The sequence below is a fragment of the Boleophthalmus pectinirostris genome, unplaced genomic scaffold (assembly GCF_026225935.1).
Source record: "Boleophthalmus pectinirostris isolate CB_2022bp ecotype Guang Dong unplaced genomic scaffold, ASM2622593v1 HiC_scaffold_21, whole genome shotgun sequence".
Lineage (NCBI taxonomy): Eukaryota > Metazoa > Chordata > Actinopteri > Gobiiformes > Gobiidae > Boleophthalmus > Boleophthalmus pectinirostris.
This window is the reverse complement of record NW_026571175.1, coordinates 38,369,502-38,389,501: the sequence shown is the minus strand read 5'-3', so window position 1 is coordinate 38,389,501 and position 20,000 is coordinate 38,369,502. Positions and strand designations below refer to the sequence as shown.

At 48.9% G+C, this 20,000-nt stretch overlaps 2 protein-coding genes across 3 annotated transcripts in view; both read left to right on the top strand.

The window, feature by feature from the left end:
- Positions 1-5,031: 5,031 nt before the first annotated feature.
- The window catches only part of mindy1 (MINDY lysine 48 deubiquitinase 1), a 16,430-nt gene continuing 1,461 nt past the window's right edge, over positions 5,032-20,000 (top strand). For both annotated transcript variants that reach the window (XM_055157246.1, XM_020937069.2), the window contains exons 1-11: positions 5,032-5,182; positions 7,147-7,384; positions 7,447-7,686; positions 8,909-9,282; positions 9,776-9,833; positions 9,916-9,980; positions 12,679-12,837; positions 12,959-13,061; positions 13,615-13,757; positions 14,550-14,753; positions 14,942-15,088. In XM_055157246.1, coding sequence (XP_055013221.1) covers positions 7,279-7,384; positions 7,447-7,686; positions 8,909-9,282; positions 9,776-9,833; positions 9,916-9,980; positions 12,679-12,837; positions 12,959-13,061; positions 13,615-13,757; positions 14,550-14,753; positions 14,942-15,088 — 1,599 coding nt within the window. In that variant the 5' untranslated portion in view covers positions 5,032-5,182; positions 7,147-7,278. The remainder of the gene's footprint in view (positions 5,183-7,146; positions 7,385-7,446; positions 7,687-8,908; positions 9,283-9,775; positions 9,834-9,915; positions 9,981-12,678; positions 12,838-12,958; positions 13,062-13,614; positions 13,758-14,549; positions 14,754-14,941; positions 15,089-20,000) is intronic.
- Positions 16,160-20,000, top strand: part of LOC129410074 (putative uncharacterized protein DDB_G0279653) — a 5,113-nt gene continuing 1,272 nt past the window's right edge. The window contains exons 1-2 of the mRNA XM_055157255.1: positions 16,160-19,331; positions 19,456-20,000. The exon at positions 19,456-20,000 is cut by the window's right edge and continues 1,272 nt beyond it. Of these exons, the coding sequence (XP_055013230.1) occupies positions 18,460-19,331; positions 19,456-19,798 (1,215 nt within the window). The 5' untranslated portion in view covers positions 16,160-18,459 and the 3' untranslated portion in view covers positions 19,799-20,000. The remainder of the gene's footprint in view (positions 19,332-19,455) is intronic.

Below are 20,000 nucleotides of genomic sequence, written 5' to 3'. Positions count from 1 at the left end.
TGGAGCAGATTCAGTTGGTTTGGAGTAAAAGAACCAACTGGAGTCTGTGATTCACAAGAACTGAACAAGAACTGAACAACGACTGAACAACGACTGAACAACGACTGAACAACGACTGAACAACGACTGAACAACGACTCAACTGCTCACTTCTCCAGACGGTTTTATTTGTGTATTTTTATTTGCTTAAACTTTGACCTTGATGAAAAAAAAAAAAGAATAATAAAATGAATAAAACATTAACAGTTCAAACGTTTCAGCAGGTGTCAGACAATAATAAAACACTTGTTGTTTGAGTCCAGTTGACTCTGTGGTGAGTAAAAGTTGAGCCTCGTGCTGCTGCTGCTGCTGAAGTAAAAACACGTGAACTTCAAGTGTCTAATTAAAAACACAAAAGATTCAACAACAAGTCACTAAACACACCCAAGAGTCACGTTTGACACAACAGCCTCCTCCTCCTCCTCCTCCTCCACTGGAAACACTCTGCTCCACCTCGTGATGTCATCATGTGGTGATACAGGAAGTGCTCCACTGTGTTTTTAAACTCCACACTTCACCTTCACTAGAATCATGTGGATCGTTTCAGTCGTGGAGTCGTCGATCTCGACTCAACTAAAGAGAAAAGGAGCTGAAACTAACACCTCATGAGCAGCGCTGGGGAGTAACAGATTACATGTACTGGAGTTAAGTAATCAGAGTACAAATGATGAGTAACTGTATTCAGTTACAGTTACTGTTTCACTGAGTGGTAATTGGATTACAGTTACTTTGTTAAAATAAATGGATTACACTGCGGGATTTTCCTGTTTTCACATTTTTGGGCTAAATCCCCATTTTTTCTTTTTGTCCACTCATTGCCAGAATCTAAACTAGATCTAAACCAGAACTAAACCAGGTCTAAACCAGAACTAAACCAGGTCTAAACCAGGACTAAACCAGGTCTAAACCAGGATTGAACAGGTCTAAATCCTGCTGTGTGGACGTGTTTCTTCGTTTTCTATCAATAATATTTTTTAATTTGGTTCAGTAAAGTTTGGACTTTTTATTTTCTTTTATCAGACAAAACTTCTTATGTGAAGATTTCCTCGTCTTTGTTTCTCTACAACAAATCAAGTAATCCAAAGTAATCAGATTACATTACTCACTTTAAGTAATTTAATGGATTCCGTTACAAACTACATTTTGGGGTGTGTAATCTGTAATCTGTAGGGGATTACATTTGAAAAGTCACCTTCACAACACTGCTGCTCATGACATCACAAAGGGAGAATTGGAGTGTGTGTTCAGAGTGTGTGTTCAGAGTGTGTTCAGAGCGTGTGTTCAGAGTGTGTGTTCAGAGTGTGTGTTCAGAGTGTGTTCAGAGTGTGTTTCAGAGTGTGTGTGTGTGTGTTGTGTGTTCAGAGTGTGTGTTCAGAGTGTGTGTTCAGAGTGTGTTCAGAGTGTGTTCAGAGTGTGTTCAGAGTGTGTGTTCAGAGTGTGTGTTCAGAGTGTGTGTTCAGAGTGTGTTCAGTGTGTGTGTTCAGAGTGTGTTCAGAGTGTGCCCAGAGTGTGTTCAGAGTGTGTTCAGAGTGTGTGTTCAGAGTGTGTGTCCAGAGTGTGTGTTCAGAGTGTGTGTTCAGAGTGTGTTCAGAGTGTGTGTTCAGAGTGTGTGTTCAGAGTGTGTGTTCACAGTGTGTGTTCAGAGAGTGTGTGTTCAGAGTGTGTGTGAGTGTGTGTTCAGAGTGTGTGTTCAGAGTGTGTGTTCAGAGTGTGTGTTCAGAGTGTGTGTTCAGAGTGTGTTCAGAGTGTGTGTTCAGAGTGTGTGTTCAGAAGTGTGTGTTCAGAGTGTGTGTTCAGAGTGTGTGTTCAGAGTGTGTGTTCAGAGTGTGTGTTCAGAGTGTGTGTTCAGAGTGTGTGTCAGTGTGTGTGTTCAGTGTGTGTTCAGAGTGTGTTCAGTGTGTGTGTTCAGTGTGTGTGTTCAGAGTGTGTCCAGAGTGTGTTCAGAGTGTGTTTCAGAGTGTGTGTGTCAGAGTGTGTGTCCAGAGTGTGTGTGTGTTCAGAGTGTGTGTTCAGAGTGTGTGTTCAGAGTGTGTTCAGAGTGTGTGTTCAGAGTGTGTTCAGAGTGTGTGTTGTCAGAGTGTGTGTGTGTGAGTGTGTTCAGAGTGTGTGTTCAGAGTGTGTGTTCAGAGTGTGGTTCAGAGTGTGTGTGTGTGTGTGTCAGAGTGTGTTCAGTTCAGAGTGTTTCAGTGTGTGTGTGTTCAGAGTGTGTTCAGAGTGTGTGTTCAGAGTGTGTGTTCAGAGTGTGTGTGTTCAGAGTGTGTGTTCAGAGTGTGTGTTCAGAGTGTGTGTTCAGAGTGTGTGTTCAGAGTGTGTGTTCAGAGTGTGTGTTCAGAGTGTGTGTTCAGAGTGTGTTTCAGAGTGTGTGTTCAGAGTGTGTGTTCAGAGTGTGTGTTCAGTGTGTGTTCAGAGTGTGTGTTCAGTGTGTGTGTTCAGAGTGTGTGTTGTTCAGAGTGTGTGTTCAGAGTGTCAGAGTGTGTGTTCAGAGTGTGTGTTCAGTGTGTGTTCAGTTGTTCAGAGTGTGTGTTCAGAGTGTGTTCGTGTGTGTTCAGAGTGTGTGTTTCAGAGTGTGTGTTCAGAGTGTGTTCAGTGTGTGTGTTCAGAGTGTGTGTGTGTGTCAGAGTGTGTGTTCAGAGTGTGTTCAGTGTGTGTGTTCAGAGTGTGTGTTCAGAGTGTGTGTTCAGAGTGTGTGTTCAGAGTGTGTGTGTGTGTTCAGAGTGTGTGTTCAGAGTGTGTGTTCAGAGTGTGTTCAGTGTGTTCAGAGTGTGTGTTCAGAGTGTGTGTTCAGAGTGTGTGTTCAGAGTGTGTTTCAGTGTTAGTGTGTGTTTCAGAGTGTGTGTGTGTGTGAGTGTGTCAGAGTGTGTGAGTGTGTGTTCAGAGTGTGTGTGTGTGTTCAGAGTGTGTGTTCAGAGTGTGTGTTCAGAGTGTGTGTTCAGTGTGTTCAGAGTGTGTGTTCAGAGTGTGTGTTCAGAGTGTGTGTTCAGTGTGTGTTCAGTGTGTGTTCAGTGTGTGTTCAGTGTGTGTTCAGAGTGTGTGTTCAGTGTGTGTGTTCAGAGTGTGTGTTCAGAGTGTGTGTTCAGAGTGTGTCAGAGTGTGTGTTCAGTGTTCAGAGTGTGTGTTCAGAGTGTGTGTCAGAGTGTGTGTTTCAGAGTGTGTTCAGAGTGTGTGTCAGAGTGTGTGTTCAGAGTGTGTGTTCAGTGTGTGTGTTCAGAGTGTGTGTTTGTGTGTCAGAGTGTGTGTTCAGAGTGTGTGTTCAGAGTGTGTGTCAGTTCAGAGTGTGTGTTCAGAGTGTGTGTTCAGAGTGTGTGTTCAGTGTGTGTGCAGAGTGTGTGTGTTGTTCAGAGTGTGTGTTCAGAGTGTGTGTTCAGAGTGTGTGTGTGTGTCAGAGTGTGTGTTCAGAGAGAGTGTGTGTTCAGAGTGTGTGTTCAGAGTGTGTGTTCAGTGTGTGTTCAGAGTGTGTGTGTGTGTTACAGAGTGTGTGTTCAGAGTGTGTGTTCAGAGTGTGTTCAGAGTGTGTGTGTTCAGAGTGTGTGTTCAGAGTGTGTGTGTTCAGAGTGTGTGTGTGTGTTCAGAGTGTGTGTTCAGAGTGTGTGTTCAGAGTGTGTGTTCAGTGTGTGTTCAGAGTGTGTGTTCAGAGTGTGTGTTCAGTGTGTCAGAGTGTGTGTGTCAGAGTGTGTGTGTTCAGTGGTGTGTGTCAGTGTGTGTGTTCAGAGTGTGTGTTCAGAGTGTGTGTTCAGAGAGTGTGTGTGTTTCAGAGTGTGTGTTCAGAGTGTGTGTTCAGAGTGTGTTGTGTGTTCAGAGTGTGTGTTCAGAGTGTGTGAGTTCAGAGTGTGTGTTCAGAGTGTGTTCAGTGTGTGTGTTCAGAGTGTGTGTTCAGAGTGTGTGTTCAGAGTGTGTGTTCAGAGTGTGTGTTCAGAGTGTGTTTCAGTGTGTGTTCAGTGTGTGTTCAGAGTGTGTGTTCAGAGTGTGTGTGTGTGTGTGTGTTCAGTGTGTGTGTTCAGTGTGTGTGTGTGTGTTCAGAGTGTGTTCAGTGTGTGTGTGTCAGAGTGTGTGTTCAGAGTGTGTGTTCAGAGTGTGTGTGTGTGTCAGAGTGTGTGTTCAGAGTGTGTGTTCAGTGTGTGTGTGTGTGTGTCAGAGTGTGTGTTCAGTGTGTGTTCAGAGTGTGTGTGTTCAGAGTGTGTGTTTCAGAGTGTGTGTTCAGAGTGTGTGTGTGTCAGTGTGTGTGTGTCAGTGTGTGTGTGTGTGTTCAGAGTGTGTGTTCAGAGTGTGTGTTGTCAGTGTAGTGTGTGTGAGTGTGTCAGAGTGTGTGTGTGTGTCAGTGTGTGTGTGTCAGTGTGTGTGTTCAGAGTGTGTTGTGTTCAGTGTGTGTGTGTGTGTTCAGTGTGTGTTCAGTGTGTGTTCAGTGTGTGTGTTGTCAGTGTGTGTTTCAGAGTGTGTGTTCAGAGTGTGTGTTCAGAGTGTGTGTGTCAGAGTGTCAGTGTGTGTGTGTAGTGTGTGTGTCAGTGTGTGTGTGTGTCAGTGTGTGTTTCAGAGTGTGTGTTCAGTGTGTGTGTGTGTTCAGAGTGTGTGTTTGCAGTGTGTGTTCAGTGTGTGTGTGTCAGAGTGTGTGTTCAGAGAGTGTGTGTTCAGAGTGTGTGTTCAGAGTGTGTGTTCAGTGTGTGTTCAGTGTCAGAGTGTGTGTGTGTCAGAGTGTGTGTTCAGAGTGTGTGTTCAGTGTGTGTTCAGTGTGTGTGTTCAGAGTGTCGGAGTAAAGTTTTTCATGTGAACTGTTTTATTGTTTACAACGCGTCTGCTGAAATATCCCCCATGATCCTCCTGTTCACACTCACTCGTTTATTTGTATTTATTCACAAATGAATAAAAGTTCACGGGGTCAGTTCTGATTAAAACAGAACCTTTAACTACAAAACTTTCTTTTGTTTTATTTAAATATTTCACTTTTATTCGCAAATCTTCCCCCGCGCCCCGCCCCCGGAAGTGACGTAGCGCGTCCCGGTGACAGCGGAATGTAAACAGCCCCGAACACGAACCCGGACACGAACCGAACCAGAGCCCGAACCGGAGCCCGAACCGGAGCCCGAACCGGAGCCTGAACCGGAGCCTGTCCCCGTCTCTGTCCCGCTGTGTCCCGGAGCTCCAGGGGCCGGTGAGCCGCGGGGGTCGGGCCGGGCTGTGGGGCTGAGTGTGGCCGGGGCAGAGGGCCTGTCCCCCGGTGTGTGTGTCTCCGGAGTCCCGCTGTTTGTCTGGGACTCCGCTAAAGCTAATGCTAAGCTAAAGGCTAACCGTGCTAAAGCTAAAGCTGCTCAGAGCCGCGCGGGAGAACCGAGCCCGAACCGCGGCTCATTTACCTACAAAACCGGCTCAGGAGTCCCGCGAGGACCCGTGCGGACCCGTGCGGACCCGTGTGGACCCGTGTGGACCCGTGTGGACCGGGACAGCTCGGTTCTGTGAATGTGAGGAAGTTCAGGAGCTGTTTGTTTGTGTAACAGCTGCTCACAGGAGTTTGGACCGAGCCGGTTCTGAGGAAGTATTTTTACTTTTACTGTAGTGTTCTGGGCTGAAGCGTGCGGGTCCGGGCGGGTCCGGGCGGATCCGGGCGGGTCCGGGGACAGAGACTGTAGATTGTGTAGATTCTGTTGTGTTGTTCAGGTTTTAGTGTTTGGGACCAGAACTGTGACTCTGCACTTCTGCTCTAAATAAATCAGAAAAACAAACTCAACACACACACAGAGCAACACGGGACAGAACCAGAACTAAACCAGGCCTAAATCAGGTCTAAACCAGGACTGAACCTGGACTGAACCTGGTTAAATGAGCTTTGGCTGATTTGTGTTTTAAGAATTGCAAGATTCTGTTCAGATTTCACATTTCACAACTCAGGGTCACACGAAGAGGGACCTGACACACAGGGGGAGGGGACCTGACACACACGGGGAGGGGACCTGACACACACGGGGACATTTCAGGACGTGTTTGTAGCGTCTAAACTCCAGGGTCAGACGTTTTTATGCAGAATGAGACGGGGGAAAGTTGTTTATGGAGGAAAGAACTTTTGTGATTTTGATTCAGGGGCAGGCGCAGGTGCAGGGGCAGGGGCAGGCGCAGGTGCAGGGGCAGGCGCAGGGGCAGGCGCAGGTGCAGGGGCAGGCGCAGGTGCAGGGGCAGGGGCAGGCGCAGGTGCAGGGGCAGGCGCAGGTGCAGGCGCAGGGGCAGGCGCAGGGGCAGGCGCAAGGGGCAGGCGCAGGGGCAGGTGTAATTCTTTGATTTGACGTGATCTCGTTTGGCAGACGTGTGAGGAGTGGCTCTGATTACCTTTAGGAATGATAATTAAAGCTCCTGTGTTCCACTGAAAACACGATCTGACTCAGACTGTGCAAAAATATCTAAATATCGATATATCGTATCGTTTAATGTGCTGATGCAGTATCGATATCGTGTTCTGCTGTATTGATATTTCACTAGAGGATTTTTTGGTTTATTTGACTATTGACTGATTTAGTTCCAGTTTTGTTGTTTGTTCAGAGGAAACTCGTTTGTGTGACACATTTGACATTTTTAAATATTTGTGTTTCAGATGAAGAAATGATTTAACAAAGACTTTTATTAACACACGATTTAGACTTTATTTTTATTGAACCATATCGAATCGATTTGAAATATATCGTATCGAATCACAACTGCTCTGTATGTATCGTATCAATGACGTCTGACTGATCCCAGCTCTGGTTCTAACGCTGTGACCTCCTCAGAGACGCACCTGGAGTCTACAGCTCTAAACCTCAACATGTTCCACTCTGTGATGTCATGAAGTGGTAGTTTTTCAAGTGAACAGCTCGTTTTGTTTTTTTACCTTAGAGATCATTAAAGTGACTCCAGGACTGAAATGATCCAGATGATTCTAGTGAATGTGAAGTGTGGAGTTTAAAAACACAGTGGAGCATTTCCTGTATCACCACATGATGACATCACAAGGTGGAACAGAGTGTTTTGTTTTGTTAAATGTGCAGGTTTGTGTGTGAAACCACATTAGAGCAGAGCAGAGGATTATGGGACATTTCACGTTTAGTTTATTTTTTAAATTTGTTCAAACTGTATTTTCTGTTGTTTCAGATTTTGTCGGCGCCTCGTGGGGTCACGCTCGGGGTCGGGGTCAAAGTTCGTCTGGATCCTGTTTTTCCTCCAAAGTTGAACCAAAACAAACGTCAGGAGCGGGGGGCGGGGTTTGACCGAGGGCGTCCAATCATGGAGAGCCCTCAGGTGTCGGCTGACCGTCTCCACGGCGAAGGGGACACCGCACTTCCTGCCCGAGTGAAAGGGGAGGAGCCTGCAGCAGAGAGGGCGGAGTCAGGTGGGTGTTTTATCTCCAGTCGTACTCAGCGTCTCTGTTCCTGATGTTGTTGTTCTGTGCAGAGGTGAGGCTGTGTGTGGAGGAGAGCTCCGCCATGACGCCCTCAGACGAACTGCACTCCACTGACTCCGCCTCCTTCCCCAGCCTCACCGACGACGACATCACCGACGACATCATCACCGACGACATCACCACCAACGACATCACTACAGATGACATCACCACGGACGACATCACCACGGTGGGCGGGCTGACGCCGGAGCCCCCGCTGAGAGACGAGGAGGGAGAGGGCTCAAAGACAGGTGAGAGTGGCAGGTGCAATTTGCTGTGGCAGGTGCAGAAGTGTGACCTGGTTCAGGTTTTCTGGAATTACTGGAGCCTTCACATGAAACAGAACCTGTTCTCCTCAGATGTTCCTTCATGTTCTCGTTTCTTTGGATTTGTGTTTGAGGAAACTTTAATCTCTTATTTTCCACACACAGTTTTGTTGCTCTGCCCCCGTTGACCCTCTGTCACGTCCACACTAGTGTCGTTGTACTGAAGACCGGTTTTGGTCTTGAGACTGGGCCAGGGACACTTTTTTGTTTTTTATGGTCTTGCTCTTGTCTTGGACTCGAGCGCATTTGGCCTTTGTCTTGTCTGGGTCTTGAAGGTGCTTGGTCTGGGTTTTGTCTCAGTCTTGAGGTCTGACACTCAACATTGATCATGTTTCGGTCTGTAAATGTGCAGAGTCTCAGTGTCTCTGTAAAACCAGAGAGAATGTGAGTGTAAATGTGATGAACGTGAAAAAACTCACTTGATTCACTCTGAAGTTGTTTTGTGTAAAGTTTCAGTGGAAGTTTTTTTAAAGACGAGTTTCAGAGCAGAACAGTTTGTTTGTTTTATTTTAAACTTAAATGAACATTAATCAGATAAAATGAAGACAGATTTATATAAACATTTTCCAAAATCACTGTAAAATACAGAAAAATTCATATAGGAAATGACAGAGATGGTCTCAGTGGGCCATGGTCTCGGTCTTGTCCTGGTCTCGGGACCCTGTGGTCTTGATTTCAACACGAGCGCACGGATTGGGCGGTGTCACGTTGTTGTTTTTTTTCTTCAAATGTAAAAAATGTGTAGTCCTGGTTCAGTCCTTGTTCGGTCCTGGTTCGGTCCTGGTTCGGTCCTGGTTCGGTCCTGGTTCGGTCCTGGTTCGGTCCTGGTTCGGTTCTGGTTCGGTTCTGGTTTAATCCTGGTTCAGTCCTGGTTTAGTCCTGGTTCAGTCCTGGTTTAGTCCTGGTTTGGTCCATGTGGTTCTTTGTTGTCATGACGTTTACGGCCACATCAGCTCTGTTGAACACCACAGTTTTCTAACGCCAAAGTCGTCGCACTTGTTTTATTTATGAAGTGGTTTTAGATCAATATTGAGATTTAAAATGTCAGGGGTCAGAGGTCAGGGGTCAGAGCTGTAGACACACACATAAACACTTGAGGTCTGGTTTAATGTTCATAACAGATGAACACATGAGCCTCTCGTTTCAGATTTCTCAGAAAGTGCCGCTGCAGCCCCGCCCTCCCCGTCGATAACCACGCCCCCTTCCTCTTCAGACACGCCCACATGCGCCGAAGCTCCTCCCAAAGCCACAGAAGCACCTCCCCCCTCCGTAACCCCGCCTTCCGCAGATGTAGCCCCTCCCACCACCACGTCCTCAGCCCCTCCCTCTGCCGCGGCGGGGGCGGGGGCCTGTGGGGGCCTGGGGCCTGTGGGGGCGGGGTCACAGGGGGCGGCGCCACAGGAGGTGTACCTGGTGAAGTGGATCACGTGGAAAGACGAACGAACTCCGATCATCACCCAGAGTCAGAACGGACCCTGCCCCCTGCTGGCCATCATGAACACACTGTTTCTGCGCTGGAAGGTGATCCTCTGACCCTCTGACCCCCTCTGACCCTATCCTCCTCTGACCCTCTGACCCTCTCTGACCCCGTCTGACCTCTGACCCCCGTCTGACCCTATCCTCCTCTGACCCTCTCTGACCTCCTCTGACCCTCTGACCCCGTCTGACCCCCTCTGACCCCGTCTGACCCTCTCCTCCTCTGACCCTATCCTCCTCTGACCCTCTCTGACCCTCTGACCCCGTCTGACCCCTCTCTGACCCCCTCTGACCCTCTGACCCCCTCTGACCCTCTCCTCCTCTGACCCTATCCTCCTCTGACCCCGTCTGACCCCCTCTGACCCTCTGACCCTCTCTGACCCTCTGACCCCGTCTGACCCTCTCTGCCCCTCTGACCCCATCTGACCCCCTCTGACCCTCTCCCCCTCTGACCCCGTCTGACCTCCTCTGACCCTCTCTGCCCCTCTCTGACCCCTTCTGCCCCTCTGACCCTCTCTGACCCTCTGGTGTGTTTCAGGCGAAGTTGCCCGCTCAGACTGAGGTGGTGACCACAGAGGACCTGATGACTCACCTGGGTAAGCGTCAGCCAATCACAGCGCAGCTTCAGATAGGTGTCTCTGCTCTCGTCCAATCACAGGCCTCTCTCTGTCTGTACAGGTGAGTGCGTTCTGTCGGTCACGCCCAGAGAGAAGAGCAAAGGGGTGGAGCTAAACTTCCAGCAGGTACGTCCTCCATCCGCTGCACACGTCCTCACAGCGTCCTCACAGTGTCCCCACAGCGTCCTCACAGCGTCCCAACAGTGTCCCCACAGTGTCCCAACAGCGTCCTCACAGTGTCCCAACAGCGTCCTCACAGTGTCCCCACAGCGTCCTCACAGTGTCCCCACAGTGTCCCAACAGCGTCCTCACAGTGTCCCCACAGCGTCCTCACAGTGTCCCCACAGTGTCCCAACAGTGTCCCCACAGCGTCCTCACAGTGTCCCCACAGTGTCCCAACAGTGTCCCCACAGCGTCCTCACAGTGTCTGGACATATTTAATCCTTCAGCCTCTGTGCTCCAAACTCACTGTTTACAGAAGTGTCCTGTGCCTCCTGTCACTGCCGGCACCCTGACCTTCATTTGATGTTTCTTCCTTGTTTCTATGCCTCACCTGTCTCACCTGTCTCACCTGCCTCACCTGTCTCACCTGTCTCACCTGCCTCACCTGCCTCACCTGTCTCACCTGTCTCACCTGCCTCACCTGTCTCACCTGTCTCACCTGCCTCACCTGTCTCACCTGTCTCACCTGCCTCACCTGTGTCACCCGTCTCACCCGTCTCACCCGTGTCACCTGCCTCACCTGCCTCACCTGTCTCACCTGCCTCACCTGCCTCACCTGTCTCACCTGTCTCACCTGCCTCACCTGTGTCACCTGTCTCACCTGTGTCACCTGCCTCACTTGTCTCACCTGCCTCACCTGCCTCACCCGTGTCACCTGCCTCACCTGCCTCACCTGTCTCACCTGCCTCACCTGTCTCACCTGCCTCACCCGTCTCACCTGCCTCACCCGTCTCACCTGCCTCACCTCTGTCACCTGCCTCACCTGTGTCACCTGTGTCACCTGCCTCACCTGTCTCACCTGCCTCACCTGTGTCACCTGCCTCACCTGCCTCACCTGTCTCACCTGCCTCACCTGTGTCACCTGTCTCACCTGTGTCACTTGTGTCACCTGCCTCACCTGTGTCACCTGCCTCACCTGCGTCACCTGTCTCACCTGTCTCTCCTGTCTCACCTGCCTCACCCGTCTCACCCGTGTCACCTGCCTCACCTGCCTCACCTGCCTCACCTGTCTCACCTGCCTCACCTGCCTCACCTGTCTCACCTGCCTCACCTGTCTCACCTGTCTCACCTGCCTCACCTGTCTCACCTGCCTCACCTGCCTCACCTGTCTCACCTGTCTCACCTGCCTCACCTGTCTCACCTGTCTCACCTGCCTCACCTGCCTCACCCGTCTCACCCGTGTCACCTGCCTCACCTGCCTCACCTGTCTCACCTGCCTCACCTGCCTCACCTGCCTCACCTGCCTCACCTGCCTCACCTGTGTCACCTGTCTCACCTGTGTCACCTGCCTCACTTGTCTCACCTGCCTCACCCGTCTCACCCGTCTCACCTGCCTCACCTGTCTCACCTGTCTCACCTGCCTCACCTGCCTCACCTGTCTCACCTGCCTCACCTGCCTCACCTGTGTCACACCTGCCTCACCTGCCTCACCTGCCTCACCTGCCTCACCTGTCTCACCTGTGTCACCCGTCTCACCTGCCTCACCCGTCTCACCTGCCTCACCTCTGTCACCTGCCTCACCTGTTTCACCTGCCTCACCTGTCTCACCTGTCTCACCTGTCTCACCTGCCTCACCTGTGTCACCTGTGTCACTTGTGTCACCTGCCTCACCTGTGTCACCTGCCTCACCTGTCTCACCTGTCTCTCCTGTCTCACCTGTGTCACCTGCCTCACCTGCCTCACCTGTCTCACCTGTGTCACCCGTCTCACCTGCCTCACCCGTCTCACCTGCCTCACCTCTGTCACCTGCCTCACCTGTTTCACCTGCCTCACCTGTCTCTCCTGTCTCTCCTGTCTCTCACCTGTGTCACCTGTGTCACCTGTCTCACCTGTGTCACCTGCCTCACCTGTGTCACCTGCCTCACCTGTGTCACCTGTCTCACCTGTCTCTCCTGTCTCACCTGTGTCACCTGCCTCACCTGCCTCACCTGTCTCACCTGTGTCACCTGTCTCACCTGCCTCACCTGTGTCACCTGTCTCACCTGTCTCACCTGCCTCACCTGTCTCACCTGTGTCACCTGTCTCACCTGCCTCACCTGTGTCACCTGTCTCACCTGCCTCACCTGTGTCACCTGTCTCACCTGCCTCACCTGTGTCACCTGTCTCACCTGTCTCACCTGCCTCACCTGTGTCACCTGTCTCACCTGCCTCACCTGTGTCACCTGTCTCACCTGCCTCATCCGTCTCACCTGTCTCACCTGTCTCACGTGCCTCACCTGCCTCATCCGTCTCACCTGCCTCACCTGTGTCACCTGTCTCACGTGCCTCACCTGCCTCACCTGTCTCACCTGCCTCACCTGTGTCACCTGTCTCACCTGCCTCACCTGTGTCACCTGTGTCACCTGTCTCACCTGCCTCACCTGTGTCACCTGTCTCACCTGCCTCACCTGCCTCACCTGTCTCACCTGTGTCACCTGTGTCACCTGCCTCACCTGTCTCACCTGCCTCACCTGTGTCACCTGTCTCACCTGTCTCACCCGTCTCACCCGTCTCACCTGCCTCACCCGTCTCACCTGCCTCACCTGTCTCACCTGTCTCACCTGTGTCACCTGTGTCACCTGTCACCTGTCTCACCTGTCTCACCTGTCTCACCTGTCTGTAGAACATGAGTGACGCGATGGCCGTGCTGCCCAAACTGTGCACGGGTTTAGACGTGAACGTGCGTTTCACCGGAGTCTGTGATTTCGAGTACACCCCTGAATGCATCGTGTTCGACCTACTGGACATCGCCCTGTACCACGGCTGGCTCCTGGACCCACAGGTACCGGACCAGGACCAGGACTGGACCAGGACTAAACCAGGACCAGACCAGGACCGGGACTGATCTAGGACTGAACCGAGACCTGGTCTAAAGCCGGTCTAAACCCATTTTCTCTCCTCAGAGTCCGGAGGCGGTGGCGGCTGTCGGGAAACTCAGTTATAATCAACTCGTGGAAAAGATCATCGACTGTAAACACTCAGCGAACAGCTGCAAGGTCTCTGAAGGTAACAGCTGCGGGGTCTGTGGAGGGAACAGCTGCGGGTCTGTGGAGGGAACAGCTGCAGGGTCTGTGGAGGGAACAGCTGCGGGTCTGTGGAGGGAACAGCTGCGGGTCTGTGGAGGGAACAGCTGCAGGGTCTGTGGAGGGAACAGCTGCGGGTCTGTGGAGGGAACAGCTGCGGGTCTGTGGAGGGAACAGCTGCAGGGTCTGTGGAGGGAACAGCTGCGGGTCTGTGGAGGGAACAGCTGCGGGTCTGTGGAGGGAACAGCTGCGGGTCTGTGGAGGGAACAGCTGCGGGTCTGTGGAGGGAACAGCTGCGGGTCTGTGGAGGGAACAGCTGCGGGGTCTGTGGAGGGAACAGCTGCGGGGTCTGTGGAGGGAACAGCTGCGGGTCTGTGGAGGGAACAGCTGCAGGGTCTGTGTGGAGGCCTGGGCCACAGCACAAATATTACTAGTTTATGAAGCATTTAATCTACAAACGTTTAATTCTAAAATTATCTGTATGACCCCTGTGTGACCCCTGTGTGTGACCCCTGTGTGTGACCTCTGACCCTCAGGTCTGGTGGCGGAGCAGTTCCTGGAGTCCACGGCGTCTCAGTTGTCGTACCACGGCCTGTGTGAGCTCACGTCCACCGCCTCAGAGGGAGAGATCTGTGTGTTCTTCAGAAACAACCACTTCAGCACCATGACCAAGCACCAGGTCTGAACCAGGACTAAACCAGGACTAAACCAGGACCAAGCACCAGGACTGAACCAGGACTGAACCAGGACCAAGCACCAGGTCTGAACCAGGACTAAACCAGGTCTAAACCAGGTCTAAACCAGGTCTAAACCAGGTCTAAACCAGGACCAAGCACCAGGTCTGAACCAGGACTAAACCAGGACTAAACCAGGTCTAAACCAGGTCTAAACCAGGTCTAAACCAGGTCTAAACCAGGTCTAAACCAGGACCAAGCACCAGGTCTGAACCAGGACTAAACCAGGACTAAACCAGGACTAAACCAGGTCTAAACCAGGTCTAAACCAGGACCAAGCACCAGGTCTGAACCAGGACTAAACCAGGTCTAAACCAGGTCTAAACCAGGTCTAAACCAGGTCTAAACCAGGTCTAAACCAGGTCCAAGCACCAGGTCTGAACCAGGACTAAACCAGGACCAAGCACCAGGTCTGAACCAGGACTAAACCAGGACTAAACCAGGTCTAAACCAGGTCTAAACCAGGTCTAAACCAGGTCCAAGCACCAGGTCTGAACCAGGACTAAACCAGGACCAAGCACCAGGTCTGAACCAGGACTAAACCTGGACTGAACCAGGACTGAACCAGGACCAGGCATGAGGTCCAGACTTGGTCTGAAATATTAATATAATTCACAAACATGAAAAAACAAACCTTTATTTTAAAAACAACACAGAGTTTATCTGGACTAAACCCAGTCTGACCTCTGACCCCAGGGTCACCTGTACCTGCTCTGACCTCTGACCTCTGACCCCAGGGTCACCTGTACCTGCTGGTGACAGATCAGGGTTTCCAGTCTGAGGAGCGTGTGGTCTGGGAGTCTCTTCATAACGTGGAAGGAGACGGAAACTTCTGCGACTCCAACTTCAGACTCTTCCAGAAGAGCCAGGACTATAACCGGACTACAGGGACCCGCCTAGACCCGGACTACAACCGGTCTACAGCCGCACAGATAGACCAGGTGAGACCCGGACTACAACCGGTCTACAGGGACCCAGGCAGTACAAGTATTTGCAGTATTTGCAGTACTGTTGGTTTAGATTGTGACTATGATGATGTCATCTGTAGAAGTACTCAGTACCTCCACACAGGGCAGTAGTACTGTCTGCAGTGGTAGTAGTATTTGTGGTAATACTCGTGTACTTGTAGGACTTCCTGGTGGCCGTGTCCCTGCAGCAGGGGGGGGGAGACCCTGTGGCTCTGAGCGACGCTGAACTCGCCCGACAACTACAACAAGAAGAATATCAACAACAGCAAAGTACTACAAATACTGCGAGTACTACACACCAACAACAGGTACTACAAATACTGCGAGTACTACACACCAACAACAGGTACTACAAATACTGCGAGTACTACACACCAACAACAGGTACTACAAATACTGCGAGTACTACGCACCAACAACAGGTACTACAAATACTGCGAGTACTACACACCAACAACAGGTACTACAAATACTGCGAGTACTACACACCAACAACAGGTACTACAAATACTGCGAGTACTACGCACCAACAACAGGTACTACAAATACTGCGAGTACTACACACAACAGGTACTACAAATACAGTACTACACACCAACAACAGGTACTACAAATACTGCGAGTACTACGCACCAACAACAGGTACTACAAATACTGCGAGTACTACACACCAACAACAGGTACTACAAATACTGCGAGTACTACACACCAAACAACAGGTACTACACAAATACTGCGAGTACTACGCACCAACAACAGGTACTACAAATACTGCGAGTACTACGCACCAACAACAGGTACTACAAATACTGCGAGTACTACGCACACCAACAACAGGTACTACAAATACTGCGAGTACTACGCACCAACAACAGGTACTACAAATACTGCGAGTACTACGCACCAACAACAGGTACTACAAATACTGCGAGTACTACGCACCAACAACAGGTACTACAAATACTGCGAGTACTACGCACCAACAACAGGTACTACAAATACTGCGAGTACTACGCACCAACAACAGGTACTACAAATACTGCGAGTACTACGCACCAACAACAGGTACTACAAATACTGCGAGTACTACGCACCAACAACAGGTACTACAAATACTGCGAGTACTACGCACCAACAACAGTACTACAAATACTGCGAGTACTACGCACCAACAACAGGTACTACAAATACTGCGAGTACTACGCACCAACAACAGGTACTACAAATACTGCGAGTACTACGCACCAACAACAGGTACTACAAATACTGCGAGTACTACGCACCAACAACAGGTACTACAAATACTGCGAGTACTACGCACCAACAACAGGTACTACAAATACTGCGAGTACTACGCACCAACAACAGGTACTACAAATACTCCACTGTTGATCCTCATCACAAACTCGTCTGAAGAGGTTTTAGAGTCTCTCGTCCAACACAAAACTGAACACAGCGACACGACAAACCTGATAGAGCTCTGAAGGGGGAAGGACTTAGAGCGGAGAGCAAAGGGAGGAGAGACTCAGAAACTTATAAAACCTGTAAATCTGTTGTTTTGGGCGAATAAAACATTTTCAACACAATAAAAGGAACATGGAGATTTAAATATGTGACGTGTGACAGTTTATAGAACTTTTTCACATCGTCTGAAGCGTCGCTGAAGGTTTGTGGAACTTCAGGTTCATGTTTTTATGTGTAAATGTGTCAGTGTGTGTGTGTGTGTGTGTGTGTGTGTGTGTGTGTGTGTGTGTGTGTGTATGTGTGTGTGTGTGTATGTGTGTGTGTGTCAGATGCCCTCCCACTACATAGAGATGAAGACAGAGGAAGAGAAGAGGGATAAAGAGGAGATGGAGACAAGGAGAGAACTAAAAAGTGACAAGTCCTGATGTGACTAAACCAGGACTAAACCAGGACTAAACCAGGACTGAACCAGAACTGAACCAGGACTAAACCAGGACTGAACCAGAACTGAACCAGGACTAATGTAAAACAGGACACGGCAGAGGCTTATGTCCCGAATCCCTGGTGTAATTATGACAAAAATAGAACATAGGCGCCTCAAAAACTTCACATTTCATTTTAATTATTATCACTGTGTTTTACTCACAGTCTGTTTGTCTTTCAATGATAAATGACTCACATCTAAATCCAAAATACAAACTGAAAATGCTGAAATCCGGAGTCCTTTTCCTCTTTAGACGTCCACAGATTGTAAAGAAATCGCTCGGCTCCAGTCAAATGAAGCTCATCAACGCCTGCGGTTACAGGGGAGAATTCAGAGCAGCATTTTAGGAATCAATTTACAGACAAAACAGCAAAATGAAAAACCCGGGATCACGTAGAGCGGATTAATACGAACATTTTAAGAGCAGAACGATGAGGCTCGCAGCAGCAGTTACGGCCGACACACACTACAGGATTTGGAACCATTTTTAAACGTGCGACAGAAAGCGAACGCCACAGACACGAGGAGAATCTTACGAGACTTTAAATCCCCGATCGCAAAGACTGAAGCGGGATCTGTGTGCAGACCTTTGTGTCACCTGTTTCCTGTCTACAGTAAAACCACTCACTTTGAGACTCTTCAGTGTTCAAAGATCAGACTGTGCACTTCTAGTTCACATACAAAACAAAACTGGGTTATTATTATTATGTGTGAATTCAATTTGTATTTCTTTGTGTCAAACACCAGGACTTTTCTGAAAATGAACAGGTCAGACTTTACCCGCCCCTTTACCTGAGCACTGAGGCCCCGCCCCTTTACCTGAGCAGTGAGGCCCCGCCCCTTTACCTGAGCAGTGAGGCCCCGCCCCTTTACCTGAGTATTTTCTGAGTAACTTTCCTTGAATCAGCAAAAACAATGAAGTTGTGCAAATGTGTTGGGGACGTTTCAGCCGCTGCTTTCACAAACGCTCTGATGTCGGGCGGTTGTCCTGTCTCCTCCCTCTCACCAGGAGGTTGTGGGTTAGACTCCTGATCTCTCTGATCTAAGCCCCTCCCCTTCTGTCCCAGGTGAGATCGACTAGTTTTGTTAATTATAAAAAAACAACATTAAACATGTGAAAGCTTCCACAAGAGCAGACCACCTCTCTGTTGCCATGGTTTCCATCTAATATTAATACAGATGGAAAAGTACATCGTAATCACCGGGAAAATGATTTAGCTCCTCCCCTCTGGGACGATGACATCGTCACATTCTAGAATCTCAAATAGTTTTGGAGCCTGAGAAGCTGTCGCCGTAGCAACGTGATGTTCTAATGCCGCCCTGGATCTCCATGGTGATAGAACTCTGCTTGATGACATCATCAGAGAAGCACGACGCTGCTTTAAAGTAAACTTTGAGTGACACAGTGAAATAAACACTAAAGTGACAGAATACTTTTACTAATACTTTTACTACTGCTACTTCAAAGCAGCGCTCTGCTTTATGACATCATCAGTAAAGGACAAGCACAAAGCACAAAGCAACTTACTGTTTTGAAGAAGATTATAAGTATAACACGAAACAAACACTACAGACACAGAATACTGCCACTTCTACTGCGTGTACTACGACTACTGCGTCTACTACGACTACTGCGTCTACTACAATTACTGCGTGTACTGCTACTAGAGCTACTACTGCTCGTTTTCACTAGAGCTTTTCTCTCTCTTTACTGCATATTTAAACAGAAAAATGCCCTGGTGTTTTTTTAGAAAATCCCGACCTAAGGTCAAGCGCCAAATCTTAGAGGCTGAGATCCAGGAACTGCACAAGAGGATCCGAAACTTAGAAAATCAGAACCAGCAACTAAACGAGACGATCCAAATCCTAAACAATCAGAACAAGCGACAAAACGAGAGGAACCGAAACTTAGAAAATAAGAACCAGCAACAGCATGAGACGATCCAAAACTTAGAAAATCAGAACCAGCAACAAAACGACACGATCCAGAATTCAGAAAATCAGAACAAGCAACAAAACGAGACGATCCAAAACTTAGAAAATCAGAACCAGAAACAAAACGAGACGATCCAAAACTTAGAAAATCAGAACCAGCAACAAAACGAGACGATCCAAAATTTAGAAAATCAGAACAAGCAACAAAACGAGATGATCCAAAACTTAGAAAATCAGAACCAGAAACAAAACGAGACGATCCAAAACTTAGAAAATCAGAACCAGCAACAAAACGAGACGATCCAAAATTTAGAAAATCAGAACAAGCAACAAAACGAGACGATCCAAAACTTAGAAAATCAGAACCAGAAACAAAACGAGACGATCCAAAACTCAGATTGTGTCCAGGAACTGATCAAGAGGTTCCAAAACTTAGAAAATCAGAACAAGCAACAAAACGAGACGATCCAAAACTTAGAAAATCAGAACCAGAAACAAAACGAGACGATCCAAAACTCAGATTGTGTCCAGGAACTGATCAAGAGGTTCCAAAACTTAGAAAATCAGAACAAGCAACAAAACGAGACGATCCAAAACTTAGAAAATCAGAACCAGAAACAAAACGAGACGATCCAAAACTCAGATTGTGTCCAGGAACTGATCAAGAGGTTCCAAAACTTAGAAAAATCAGAACAAGCAACAAAACGAGACGATCCAAAATTCAGAAAATCAGAACCAGAAACAAAACGAGACGATCCAAAACTCAGATTGTGTCCAGGAACTGATCAAGAGGTTCCAAAACTTAGAAAATCAGAACAAGCAACAAAACGAGACGATCCAAAATTTAGAAAATCAGAACAAGCAACAAAACGAGACGATCCAAAACTTAGAAAATCAGAACCAGAAACAAAACGAGACGATCCAAAACTCAGATTGTGTCCAGGAACTGATCAAGAGGTTCCAAAACTTAGAAAATCAGAACAAGCAACAAAACGAGACGATCCAAAACTTAGAAAATCAGAACCAGAAACAAAACGAGACGATCCAAAACTCAGATTGTGTCCAGGAACTGATCAAGAGGTTCCAAAATTCAGAAAATCAGAACCAGCAACAAAACGAGACGATCCAAAATTGAAATCGTGTCCAGGAACTGATCAAGAGTTTCCAAAACTTAAATAATCAGAACAAAGATCTGTGCGAAAGGATCGAAAAGTCCTCGGTTAAGAACCAGAAGCTACAGATCAGGTTTAGATCGGGTTTTCAGACCTGGTTTAAACCTGGTTTAGACCTTGTTTAGTCCTGGTTTAGACCTGCCGGTATTACGACATCCGTCCGGT